We start from the raw sequence: 14,933 nt of genomic DNA, 5'->3' as shown, positions 1-14,933 counted from the left end.
TGTTTCCCATGATCCGGATGGAAGTGAGCCGATTTCATATTTTCATTTTTGATTCTAATTAAATGTTTTTGACTAGTCGTGTTGCTGATGTCTTGCTTTTTCCATGCATTCTCATGTTTCGCTCTCGCCATAGACGGTTTGTAGACGTGTGGAATACTGGAATACATATCTTATTAGACAGAGTGTTCTGGTCTTAATAAGAGGTGATGAACAAAAAAAAAAGAGGGGTGATGAACATAGTAATTTGAATCATTTGATCCCAATTGGATGTGGCTTCTTGCTTCTAGACTTCATAAATATTGATACAAGACTACTGTTAGGATGATTACGATACAACTACAGTAAAAATTCTATAAATTAATAATGTTGAGATTACAATATTTTATTAATTTATATAGTTATTAATTTACAAAATTTTACTTTTTAGAATTTTCTATTTTAAAATATAGTTTTTATAAAATAAGAAAATGGTTGATTTTGAAATTTTAAAATTAAGCTTTACAGTAACAAAAAATTTGAAATTGGACATTTATTTTGTTTTTATTATATTATTTGGTATATATAAAATAATATTTATTTCATAGAAGTTAGATGTAGTTTTAGATATAATATTATCAAAATTTATTGAACAATAAAAATTAGATATAATTTTATTTCGAATATGAAATAAACAATACAATGTTTGGTTTGTGCTTAGATAAAATGTATACAAATATAACTATTAATTTATATTTATAATGGAATCATATATTTACATGGAGTTTTCTAAATGATTTTTATCTTATTATTTTTTCGATTTGTGTTATACATTGAATCAGCCCAACTAGGGGCCGAGAAAATTTATTAATATACAATATTTATTAATCTATAGAGTGTTAATTTATATAGTTTCTGCTGTACGGCATATAATTAATTGGTTTTAATTTTATTAGTTAGGTTTCCATGTTAGTGTTTTTTTTAGAATTTAGGTTTGTATCAAAACATATAAAAATGTCTTATTTTCTGGTGGCACAATTCGATGAATTAGAAATGTGCAGTCAAAATACTTGTATAAGGTGTGGTTTGCCTAACTGCTTCTTTTTTTTTTTTTAAGTATTTTCTTATACTTTGCAATTTCACCAATTTTATGTTTATATTAAAATAAATAAAATATAATTACAAATGTATATTTTAACAGGTGTATTTATTTTATGACTTTTAATAATTCATATTGATAATTGTGGGATCCCAAAAGACTAATCACACGAAGTTTGGTATCCGCGTACGCGTTATTCTATCGTTAAAGTTGCAATTAGGTGATCAGTATGAGTCGAACCCATCTAGCAGTAGCCAGCCGAAACCCTTTTAGCACTTAAACCAACATGTTTTTATTTATTTTAGAATTTGTGATAAAAATTATCAATTATTATTATTTATAAAATTGCATAATAAAGATTCAATAGTAAAATATTAATACTGGTTTTAACATTTCTATGTTTAAATAACAAACTTAAATTATTTAAAGACAACTAGCTCAATTATATTTTTAAAAAAGATGTTGACTATTAAATCTCAGTAATAACATATCAAAATTCATATTTCAGATATATTAAATATTTTTTAAAATTATATATATATATATATATATTAAAAATTATATTATTATTACTGATTTTTTAGTTTATAACATATAATTATATTATGTATCCCGCAGTTATACTATTCATTATACATGTCATCATTCATATTTTGTTTTTAATCACTTTTTTAGATGAACTGCACTTGTCCAGCAGTATGCGTTTTTCAAACACAAACCGCACTGCACTAACTAACCAATCCGCTTGTCCCACTCCGCTCAACCTGTTGTTACCTTTCGAAGCCTAAATTTTACCATTCAAAAGCGCTGCGTATTTCAATTTATGTAATCCAAAACGGCACATTAAAGTTGCATAGCAAATTTGCAAGGAGACACTTAAATCCGCAATTAACAGTAATAAGTAATAACCCAAATATATCATGTGTTTCTATTTCTAACGTTATGTGTGCAGTTTTGTCAATGTTGATATGTTTATATTAAAAGTGCATATTTATATCTAAAGTATTTTAACTGAACCAAAAACTTAATAAATACCAAATACCTATACTTAATCTTTTAGTTATATTTAATTTTAGTTAAAATATTAAAACTATTGCACAGTTATTTCATATATATTATAACATTTTTTTGTCAACATATAACACATGCATTTTAGCATTTGTTTAATTAATTATTTGTCTTACATACATTTTACACATTACTTTACATGTCTACAATCATCAAAATAAATGCTATAAATTTAATACGTTTTTGAATTAGTTATATTTCGTGAATTACGAAAGTTTTCATATGTTACAAGTACATTGGAGTTTATGTATAGTAATATTCAATATTAAATTATATGTTACCAATAAATATATTATAACACATGTATGAATTTTTATTTACTCTTTAGTTAGAATTATTATTTTGTTTTAGATATTTAATTTATATCATTTTAAAAAATTTATCATTATATAAATATGAAGATTTGGTTATTTAATTTTATTAATTAAATATGTTGTTCTATGAAAAATTGCCATAAATATCACATTCATAGTACTATTTCTCATGTTTACACTAAACACTTTACCTTCACTTTTAATGAAAAGTAAAAGACATTTATATTCATAGGATTAACTAATCTACATTTAGAGTTTAGAGGAGAGGAGTGGGATATGATTTTTAGAATATGAAATTTAGGATTCTAATAAATATATAAATAAATACTTAAAAAAAATATATTTTATAAAAAAAGTAGTTCCAAACATAATTTTTGATTTTCAAAAAAACATTTTGAAAAAAAATTTAAAAAAGATTAAAAAAATGATAAAAAGTTCAAATTTGAAAAAGTATAATTCGAAAACATAAAAAAAATTATTTTTTATTTATTTAAATAATTATTTATTATATATGTACAGAGAAAATATGTAATAGTCTCTTACCACTTGATGAAAAAGATATCTTGAAAATATTTTTTTAGTGTTAGTAAAGATGAATAATGGTACCATGAAATTGATTAACATGAAATTTCCCATTGTTCTACGTAATCTACTTATTTGTATTTGTTCTATATTTATCATATTTGATCTATATTAGTATCTATTATTTTGGTTGTGTGTAAAAAATTCTATTTTTTATTATCTGAATAACAAGAAAAAATAATCTGATAGATATAAACATAGATACATCTAGGTCAAGATGATGAACTATCACTGTCAGATTTCATAAATTTTCCTGGAAAGTGAAATAGCAGAAAGAAAAAATGCTAAAATGAAAAAAATGGACCAGTGACAAGTCACTTCCAAATTCTCAATGAAGAATTTTATCCATTTAATTTTAGTTTTTATTAATATTTTATTACCTGTTAATTGATATTTGCTAGAACAAGAAAAAGCTTACAGTTTTCTAAAATAGCATATTTCTTAGGAATTGACAAATTACTTGAGAGGGCTGTCAAAAAAAAAAGACAAATTACTTGAGAGGTTTAATTTGATATTACATTTTAATTTTGATATTGAGGCATCAAATAGTTTTTGAGTCAAGAAGATCATATATGTTACGGGGATTGAAATATACAGATACGGATACGAGGAAATTAATATCAAAACTTGGGTTTGAATATTATTAGTATATACTATAGACTATTAAATATTATTATTATATATTTTAAATTTATTTCATTGTGTGTAACATTTTAGATTTTCTTCCATATATTAGATAATTGTTTCTAATTTTATCTTTATTTTAAGCTCATTAATTTAAAAAAAAAATCAAACAAAACAAAGTATTAATTAAAAGTATAATATAAAATGGCTTACAAAAAAAAAGAGTATCATATAAAATTTATTAATTTTCTTAATAAGTATGAAAAACATATATAATAAGAAGGAATATGTGATAACTCAAATCATTTTTAAAATTTACTAGAAAATAGCTTACTGTAAATTTGGAATTATGCCTGGGTGTATGCATTTTGTAGTTTTTATCATAATTTGTAACTACGAGTATATTTTAGCAAATTTTTATACATTAAGCTTTCTAAACAATCGAAAGCTCAAAGCAGCAATTTTTATTAGTACAAAATTTTACTAGGAGATGTGTTAAAAAAAGGTGCGTTCAAGTCATTTCTAAGGGAATTTAAGAAACTGAAGTATAAAAAGTGTTATTTACAAAAAAAAAGGGTATAAAAGTGTTACATTGTTAGACGACAGAGATATGTAATAAACTTATAAACATATATATATATTTACCTTTTTTTTTCAATTTCTAGGTGTCAGGAATCACATAATGATCCATCACTATACAAAGGCAATAACCCGACCCTTCACTAATCTGAAACTCTGCTGTTTCTGGAACAAGATTCTCTGTTTTGCATCATTATCAATATTTTTTAAACTCATTTTCAAAAATAAAGATCATATAATCACGTATCCGCATCCGGTGTTAAAAAAACAAAATTTCAAAAGAAACTGAAGATGTGATTGTACAGCATTTCTAGGGAAAAACATAATGGTGAAAAATTAATTATTCCGATTTACTCTTAGAAGTTACCAATCAGGTGGAATTTATTTTTCTTTCATTTACTTTTATTACTGTTTCAAGACATTTGTTCGTTAGTTCAGCTCCTTTGCTACCGTGTTCTTTGGAAAGGTGGTGAGTAATTGGATCATTAGACTCAGGTTTTTAGTTCCATTGTCTCTCTCTATATTACTTGTTTAGTATCACAAATCTATTGTTTGTCTTGGTTACTATCATGTCTCCATCTTTTAAGCTATTGTCTCCGAGGATTTTTTTCATGTTCCACCAGTTTATATATTCTACCTTTTTTCGGAGATTTTTTTATGTTTTCCACCAGCTTACATATTCTACCTTATATTTTTTTAATAAATGAAATGAATTTTCGAGTTACAAACTGGAAGTTACTCTAAATATAATGAGAGTAAACAATATTTATTTGTTTTTCTTTTCTTTTCAATTAACCTCTTGACCCGTGAAACGATTTCTTGCAGTGGAGAATAGCACTTCGAATCCCATCTTGTTGAAACTGTAAAGACTCATCGAGTCTCTTCCCCGGAGACATCGCTCCGACAGCCGCAGACGCCGACCGGCTCTTCCCAAGCTGTCTCTTCACGCTGCGAATCCCTGATGGGATATTACTCCTCTGTTTTTCTCTAGACGCCGGTGAAGACAAAGGAGATGTAGTTACACTGTTAACGCTCTGTTTCTTCGTTGTTTTGTTGTATAAAGGCTTTATGAGATCAAAGAATCTCTTCGAGGAAGAAGTAGAGGAAACAGAGTCATTGTCGGCTTTCACCTGTTGTCTGAAACTTGTTATCTCGTCCTCGATTCTGAACCTTACGTTGAGGCTCCTGTCGTTGTGTTCTTTCTTCTCCGTCGTCGTCGTTGACTTCTTGAATGAGGAAGCACCAAACTTTTGACAGGACTTTAGTGAAGTGATCGGAGACTGAGGTTTTGAAGTGGTTTCGACAAAAGGGAGGACTTTGCTCTTTGAGACAGAGAACGTTGTCTGTTTGTCTTCTCTCTCTTCATGGGTTTTGTTTTTCTTTGAAGAGAAATCGGAGGGAGAGATCTCGAGTTCGAAGAAGGAATCATCTTCTTCGTGGAGATCAAGTTCTGGATCTTCCAATGCGGTGGAGGAGGTTATGATTTCACGGCGGGGTTTATTTCCGTTGGCGTTTGTCAGCCAAAGTTTCATAAAGCTGAGAGCTTCCATTTAGAGAGAGAACGAGAGAGTGGAGGGTGAGAGAGAGAGAGTGGTATGGTAGCTTGGCTTTGTCAACGTGAATGGGCAAGTAAGGTTTTAATCTTTTTATTTTATTTTCTTTTTGGTAAAAGGACAAAAAGATCAATGAAAATAGCATTTTTATTTGGGCTTTCTTGTACTTTTTATTACCGCTCATTTCTCTTCTTTTTTTTTTCATTTTTAACTTTTTACTTTATTTTGTTTTTGATGCACACATGCTTAAACATTTGTTCGATATATTGTCGGATATACTCTATTGTCTTCGTTTATTTATCGGTATATGTCATAACACACATATGATAGTAGCCTTTCTATGCTAAAGTGCTTTATTTTTGCTGTTAAATAAGTGAATAAAAATTGATATTTAATTTAGAAAAATTTCCTATGATAGTGTTGTTTTTTAAAAAACATTTGTCAAAAAAAAAGTTCTCGAAAAAGAAAATGACTAAAAGAAGTTTTATTAAAGGTTAAATATACGTTTATATTCTAAGGTTAAATAATCTAGACTTATGGTCTAGAGTTAAAGAGGTGCGGTTTGGATGACAAAGTTTCAATTTTTTTTTAAAAATATATATTAAAAATTTTCAAAATAAAAAGAGATTACTTTGGTTATTTTTCTCTTTGAAATCTATTTTTGTGACAAAAACTTAAAAATAGCTATTAGAGAGAATTGCCTTTTAATTTATTACCAAATGCTTCAAACACATGAATGTTGCCAACTTTATTTATGTAATAAAAAGTACATATGTTGTAATGATTTTTTTGTTATACACATATTTTTTTTATTCAATAATAACTTATTTTAATAGTCTTTGAATAATTAATACATCTAAACACCTAGTATATGATATTTAGATTGACTGTGACTTGATAGATTTTACCTACATTTTTGAAATGTGGAAGATAAAGTTGCGACAAGTAGTCATTTTGAGGAAACCGAAAACACCAAGTTGAAAGAAACCACCAAAGTTTCACAAAACGTGGAAAAAAAAAAACAAGGCAAAAGACATAGCAAAGAGCATGTTTGATGGCAAATGAGCAAAAACAGTATGCCATAAATGAGAGACAGAAGAAAGAGCCTGATAAGTTCGCTAACTACCCTAAGTTTCTAACCAATAGAAGGAAAACAAAAGCACTTCTGTTTCTTTGATGTTGCAATCCCACTTCTCAAGAATCATTATCATCATCTACTTGTGTTGCTGCCTCCAAGAAGACACTCTCTGAAGCTGCATTAGATTGTTCTTGTTCTTTCACTGTCTCTTCTCTACTTTCAAACAAATCCACCAAGAAACCACTCTTTGATGACGCAGGCTGATCAGGATTTGCTTCAGTTGCTGCAACGGCTGAAGCATTCATTTTCTTGTTGCCAAGCTCTAGCTGAAGCTCCTCTGGCACATCATCATCAACGGGAGAGGCCGATTTCACCTCCACTCCACGAGGCTCATCCCCAGTTCCCAGTTGATTAGTCTCACTCTGAAAGAGTTCAAGGCTGAAAGACGAGCTGGATCCGGTTGCTTGTTTTCGATTTGTCCCAGGTGCTGGAAAGAAATCAACGAAAGTGGTAGAATCTTCAGGTAAAGAAGAAGTGGCCGTAACTGCTGTCTTGCTTGCTTCACAAGCTTCAGATGTCAGGACAGTGTGATCCTCTTTGAGTACATCATCACTAGCAAACTGTGGCATCAGAGAGAGTGTTTGGCCTTTAGTTTCAGTGAGACCAACATCTTTCATCTCTGTATCCATATGATGATTCCTCTCATCAACAGCCTCGGAACCAACACTCATTGGTTGATTATCAGGCAGCATAGCAGATTGATTTTTCTTAACCTCAGGTGGAGTTGTGATACGTTCTCTAACATACATCTTAGCTTGGGGAAACAGATCAGTAGCTGGAGTAACGGGAGCTACTTTATTTGGTAAGAAAACGATGCCTTTGAGTTGCTTCTCAGTGTCAAGGACCTTCACGTTGAGAAAGTAACCAGCCTCGAAAGAACCTTCAACCACACCAGAAAAAACCTGACCAATCAGATTCTCATTAACAACAGGTGGGTGCTGACCCTGGCCTTCATGACGACCCCTTTTACGCGTATTTGCAAAAGACGAGCTCGAGCCTTGGTTCGTTTGGTCCATCATCTTTGGTCTCTGCCATATATAGAATTAGAAACAAAAGTATCTGTTTTAGTTTCACCGATGTGATCATTATCTTACAGAAAATGATACTAAAGAACAATGTGTATAACGAACACGTTTACGAATCTTGAGAACAATATAACAAAAAGTAACGCTAATTCATACACACCACCAAACAAGTAACATAGCAACATTTTGGAGGTTAAAAAAAATAACGAATTAATTTGCTTACTCGCATTTACAGCCTTGACTTAGTGAATTTTTTTTTGCCATTTTCGTTAAAAGTATATTATCAGAAGAATCGAGGAAAAAAAAAAAAAAAAAAAACAAATACGTGGAGGATCTAACACAGCGAAGGTAGAAACCCTAGATTCCGCAATGCCCAATTAAAACACAAAGAAATGAGAAACGCACTCACGTCTTAGGTTTCGCGGCGAGTAAAATATACGTTTCCGTGGATTCTTCTTCCTCCTCCTCTTTCTCGCCGTCGTCGCTTCACCTTTCTCTCGCTCCCTTGGCGTTTTTTGGAAATAATAATTAATTATATTCATTTGAATTTTAAAGTTTATGGGCCACATATGGTTTCTTTATTAAGCCCATTTAACTCTTTCCGTAAATGGTTTTTAGAAGGCTTGGTGGTAAATCCCCTATATATTAATTGAGAAGCATTTGAAAAATTAGAATCTTAATTTTGTATTAATTAAAAAAAACCCCAAATCCTAGGTGGCACTCTAAATGCCTTCTAAATTCTATTTCAAAGAATTCTAGAGCATCTAATATAAAGTATAGTTTAATTTAATGGTGTCACATTATTTTATAATTATATAACACTAGAGAACATTATATTAACCTAAAATATAGGAAGTGTGTATTCTTTCCTTAAATAAAAGCTACGGAATTACCTAATATGATTTACATATATATGGCAATTAATTATTATGAATAATGGCAATTAATTATTATGAATAATGAAGATTTGATAATAATTTTTGCATCATTCTTCATTTTTGTTTAAAGTTATATTATTAAAAAAATTAAACAATCACATTAACCATATAATAAAAAAATTAGATTTTTTCTTATATGTTATATTTTTAATTTTTTAAAATGACTTTAAATTATAAAAATGAGGAAACCTTATATGTTATATATATATTTTTTAAATGATTTTAAAATACAAAAATGAGGACACCTTATATGTTATATTTTTCTTATATGTTAGAATTTTCTTATATGTTATATTTTGAATTTTTTTTAAAAGACTTTAAATTACAAAAATGTAAGTTTACCTTAAATAAACGACTAAAAACATTAAAATGACATGTATCAATTCGATGGTTGATTTGAAAGCTTTCAAAACCATATGCAAGATAAAATTCAAAATAATTTAACTGTGGAAACAATACTGTTAACTTTTTTCAAAAATGTGTTCGATGAAAAAAATAAGGTTTTTGTGTCATAATTTGTTTAATGTTCAGTAGAGAACATTATATTAACCTAAAATATAAGAAGTGTGTATTCTTTCCTTAAATAAAAGTTACCGAATTACCTAATATGATTTACATATATATGACCATTGATGATTTTGAATAATAAAGATTTGATAACAATTTTTGCATCCTTCTTCATTTTTGTTTAATTTTATATTTTTTTTAAAAATAAACAATCACATTAACCATATAATTAAAAAATTAGATGTTTTCTTATATGTTATATTTTGAATTTTTTTAAATGATTTTAAATTACAAAAATGAAGAAACCTTATATGTTATATATTTCTTTAAAACGACTTTAAAATACAAAAATGAGGACACCTTATATGTTATATTTTTCTTATATGTTATATTTTTCTTATATGTTATATTTTGAATTTTTTAAAACGACTTTAAATTACAAAAAAGTAAGTTTTTCTTAAGTATACCACTAAAAACATTGAAATGACATGTATCAGTTTGCTGGTTGATTTGAAAGTTTTCAAAACCATATGTAAGATAAAAGTCAAAATAATTCAAATATGAAAACAATACTGTTCACTTTTTCAAGAATGTGTTCGAGGGGAAAAATAAGGTTTTTATGTCATAATTTGTTTAATGTCCACTAGAGAACATTATATTAACCTAAAATATAAGATGTGTGTATTCTTTCCCTAAATAAATGCTACTAAATTACCTAATATTATTTACATATATATGGCAATTAATGATTATGAATAATAAAGATTTGATAACAATTTTTGCATCCTTCTTCATTTTGTTTAATTTTATATTATTAAAAAAAATAAACAATCACATTAACCATATAATAAAAAAATTAGATTTTTTCTTATATGTTATATTTTGAATTTCTTAAAATGACTTTAAATTATAAAAATGAGGAAACCTTATATGTTATTTTTTTTTTAAACGAATTTAAAATACAAAAATGAGGACACCTTATATGTTATATTTTTCTTTTATGTTAGATTTTTTCTTATATGTTATATTTTGATTTTTTTTAAACGATTTTAAATTAATGTAAGTTTTCCGTAAGTATACGACTAAAAACATTAAAATGACATGTATCAATTCGATGGTTGATTTGAAAGTTTTCAAAACCATATAGAAGATAAAAGTCAAAATAATTCAACTGTGAAAACAATACTAAATAATTCAACTGTGAAAACAATACTGTTCACTTTTTTCAAGAATGTGTTCGATGAAAAAAATAAGGTTTTAAATCATAATTTGTTTAATGTCCAATCCGATCAACTCATGATGTATTAATTATACTTTTGTTCCATTATTTTTTATAAAAATTGATCCGATTCATTGGAAAGAAATTATATAATAACAACAATAAATATTTTATATATATAAATAAAATGATCAAATGTATAAAAGAAACTATCGATAATATATACAAATAAATTCACCTTGCGCAAGGCGCAGGTCTTATCCTAGTGGTTATTAAATTATATATCAAATAAATAAGCATATGATATAAGAGAATCTCTGTATGAGAGCTTTGATGAAATTGTCAAACAAAATAATTCTAGTAACATTTTGACAAAAGTTAATTAAATCATTTAATTTTAATATTTTAGAAGAAATAAAACAATTTAATGGTAGGCAAGCGGATTATAATTTAAAATTTTCTCATTTGAACTTCTACTATACTTTACATCATTTTTATTATTTTCAATATTATATCACACAAGCACATTCATCTACAAGTTACCAACTTTCAGTATCCCATATAAATGTATTTAAATGTTATCTCAAATGTCAAGTTATCTATCAAGAAATATTTTAAATTATCTAATGAGATACTCAAAACTAAGAATTTCAATGAAATATCTTCAATAAATTCATAAAGTTTCATAGTTTTGAGAAGTAAAAAACTAATGAAAAATATAATAAATTTCATTATAATAAGTTTTTATATCATATCATTTTAAAGTTTTACAACAAAAAATTGACGCACCTCGTATTTTATTAATACATAAATATTCGCTAATAGACATTTAAGTGTATATGTATATGAAAATCCCTTAGTTTAAACATAAATACTAAAGTATATCTAGTCATGATAATAAAATAAAACGCAAGTATACATACAATTACACAAAAGTATAAATATATACAATACAACTATACTACAAACGTTTATGTTTTCTCATTTCTAATATTTTTCATTTTAATTAATATATTGGTGTATTATACATACAATTTTTACGATAAATTATTTTTCAGCCCCTAGCTCTTACATTTTTTTTTTCATTAAAATATTGGTGTCATATCCTTGTCTTTGTTTCGTTGAAGAGTGTAGATGATGCCCGGATTGCAAAAAGTCGGAGAAAATGACGAAAATTATGCAATTTTGGATGGGAGAATATGTGCCAAAAGTAATTAATATCTTATCCACAACGATTCTCTTGGTCTACGTATTTTTGTACAACTATAATAAACTTATAAATATATACGGTCGCACATTTTCATATATATATCACGTAATTTTGTGAGAGTTATGACAAGTTAACGAATTGATTCTCGCCCGACAGAAGGCATGAATTAAAGATAATGGTTTTCGTTGGCTTATTATTCCAATTTAATCAACTTTTTCGCCCAAAGCTAAGTTACTAAAACGTGACTTGACCAATAAGCAACATTAATCTTACATCAATTTAAGGTTAGCAAGTACAATGACGTGATGAATGATGATGTAGCTAGTTCTAATGTTTTCTTGTCGGGATTTATCGGCATAATTATAACAACACATACATTTGGTTCCTTCTCGAATTGATTTTCCTGTTTTGTCGAAAGATATGTTTAAATTAAGTGATTATAGACGTGTAGTATAGAGTTCAACGTCGGCCAAACTTTATCAGATGTATACTTGACGACTATAGTATTCATAGGCTACGATTTATAGACCAGTTTTATTTTCAAGATCCGATTTAAGAAAATCTCCGGACAGTTTTTTTTTACTATATACTGTATGAAAAGTTATTTACTTAATGATTGGGACGACGTATGGCTAGTGTTGTAGATGATACTTTCTGCCTAGTTTATTTTTACAAGTAAACAATGTTTTTATGAGACAATATTAATTTGGTTCTTCTTCTTTAATATCGTACTAGTATGCACTATAAAATTTAGTAGGCGTGCATGTTGACAGAAGATTGAAAGGTGGCACAAATGCAACAAATACGTTTACGTGCAATAATGTACATAGTGCAACTTTGATTAGGACACGAATGCAACTTAATTAAGCATTGCACTAAGGAGGAGTTACGTTGGACATTTGTTCGGCCTTTTGCTTATATCCTTAGCTACTTCTTGTTATAAAACTAACTAGATTTTGACCCGCGCTTCGAAAACGCGGGTTTTTTCTTTGGATTGTAAACAAATATTATGAATTAGTATTTTAAAATTGTTATGCATTATTATGTTACAAAAGTTATATTATATCGAAGAAAAAATTTATTTAAAATTGTATAATTTATGAATTAGTTTATTTATGATTTTATATATATACTCTTATGTAATTCTCTCTCTTAGATATGAACATTTTACCAGATCCGTGAAACCAAACTGAAATCGATCTGGAAATATTGGTGCTGTTTGAATTTGGATCTAGGGCAAAGTACATATTCAATTTTGTTTTTGGACCTGCAAGTTTTCTTTGAGTCAATATCCTAACCGAGACCCAACCTAATACCCAAGTACCTGAATTTTTTTGTGTATATTAGGTTTATTCGAGTATTTTAGATATGTTTTTGGTATTGTGAATACTTTTTAATTTTTGCGTTCAGGTTTTCGATTTTAGTTTCGGGTTTTGAGTAAAATTGTAATAAAAATATATATATAGGGTATTCGGAAATTTTTTTGGGTATTTTTCGGTTCCTCGGGTCAGATTTCATATAAAATTTTGGATCTTTTCGGTATTTCAATATTTTGGGTACTTGTTTGGGTTTTTGGGTATGTGTTTCAGTATTTTTTTTGGGTTTTCAGGTACTTCAAATATTTTTTGGTTCCTCAATACCCAAACTAATTCGGACCTGTTACGTACCTAAAAATTACATGTATTTTACAGATATTTGAATAATAGATTCGAACCGCTCAGGACCTGAAAAGAACCAATCCAAACCTAAACCAAAAAATTAAATACCTAGTTATGTCTAAATATTTAGGACCCGAAATGAACCTGACCTGCTGACTGAGATCAGACCTACACTCTCTGATTGTATTTTGTTTTTGACCTTACACTCTCTGATTGTATTTTGTTTTTGACCTGACCTGCTGACTGAGATCAGACCTACACTTTCTGATTGTATTTTGTTTTTGACCTTACACTCTCTGATTGTATTTTGTATGCATTTTATACGTGTTACATTTTTTGAGTTGATTATCTTTAAGATGTACTTGAAATATTTTTGGCTAATTTAATAGTATAAATTTGTAAGGTTTTTAATAGTTTTAAAACTTATTTTAAATAACAAATTTTATGATAAATACTTTGTATAAAAAATAATTTAAAGTAAAATATATAATTTTTAACATATGGTTTACTTTATTAAATTTTGATTTTGTATATTTGGGAATATATAATGTATGATGACATGGTATAGGATGATATATGATATATGTTAATTTTTAAATGAGTTATGAAATCTGTTAAAGTTGATAAAGTTATTGAATTTAAATAGTATATCTGCGGTATATTATTTTTTGGTTAAAATATTTTGTAACAATGTTGCTATATCTTGGTTTTTAAAATAGGATAAAAGTATAAGAATATTTAATTTTTGATTTGTTTCAAATTTAGATACTTTTCGAAGTAAGATATATTCTTAGCAAATATATGAATTAGCTTTTTCATAATTTAAAACAGAAGTATAGAAAGGATGGCGTGTATTGTTACATAGTTGGTGGATCAAAAGACTTATATAATTTATTTATATTGGGTGAAACGAGTCATTTATTAATTATGAGACTAATGAGACATGTTTAGAGAATAATATAATAAAATATATGTGGTACATTATTTTTGTGTAGCAAATGGTACGGTCATCTAATAAAGGATATCATATATGTCGTATAACTTTGTTCTTGTACAAAATAACGTGGTCTAATAAATAAATATATTATTAAATATTTGTTAGAGAAATTTTTGGTTACTTATTATTAATTAAGTATTATGGTAAGACCAAAAATATTGTTAGTTAAAAAAATGGTCCAAACAACCTTTTTAAGTAGATTTATTAAAACTCTTTCTTTTTTAATAGTATTGATTTGGGTAAAAGAAAACCACTAGTCACTAATATTTGATTTACCAATCAAGTCTTTAGCGTTCCATCTTAACATGTTCGACAATATAATTTGATTGATATATTAGTTCACGTGAAAATATTTACTGCAGACTGAAAATCTTGGGAATTCTTTTCTTAATTAGAGAAAAGATAATAAAAATAATAACATACGTAAATAAAACCTACATATATTT

General features: G+C 27.4%; 2 protein-coding genes across 2 annotated transcripts; both read right to left on the bottom strand.

Annotated features, from left to right (window-relative positions):
- Positions 1–4,924: 4,924 nt before the first annotated feature.
- Positions 4,925–6,080, bottom strand: LOC106419243 (membrane-associated kinase regulator 5). The gene has a single exon (XM_013860005.3). The coding sequence runs from the start codon at positions 5,790–5,792 to the stop codon at positions 5,034–5,036; it is 759 nt and encodes a 252-aa protein (XP_013715459.1). The 5' UTR covers positions 5,793–6,080; the 3' UTR covers positions 4,925–5,033.
- Positions 6,081–6,607: 527 nt separating this feature from the next.
- On the bottom strand, positions 6,608–8,466 carry LOC106419253. Its single transcript, XM_013860015.3, has 2 exons — positions 8,368–8,466; positions 6,608–7,961 (listed from the first exon to the last, which is right to left on the bottom strand). Exon 2 carries the CDS (start codon positions 7,950–7,952, stop codon positions 6,990–6,992), a length of 963 nt encoding a protein of 320 aa, XP_013715469.1. The 5' UTR covers positions 7,953–7,961; positions 8,368–8,466; the 3' UTR covers positions 6,608–6,989.
- Between the last annotated feature and the right edge of the window lie 6,467 nt (positions 8,467–14,933).

The sequence above is a fragment of the Brassica napus genome, chromosome A2, assembly GCF_020379485.1.
Source record: "Brassica napus cultivar Da-Ae chromosome A2, Da-Ae, whole genome shotgun sequence".
NCBI lineage: Eukaryota > Viridiplantae > Streptophyta > Magnoliopsida > Brassicales > Brassicaceae > Brassica > Brassica napus.
The sequence above is the reverse complement of the archived record's forward strand: the minus strand, read 5'-3'. Positions and strand labels throughout refer to the sequence as shown.

Excerpts from the sequence above, each read along its gene's own strand:
- LOC106419243 (XM_013860005.3), bottom strand. The coding sequence starts at position 5,792 with ATGGAAGCTCTCAGCTTTATGAAACTTTGGCTGACAAACGCCAACGGA.
- LOC106419253 (XM_013860015.3), bottom strand. The coding sequence starts at position 7,952 with ATGATGGACCAAACGAACCAAGGCTCGAGCTCGTCTTTTGCAAATACG.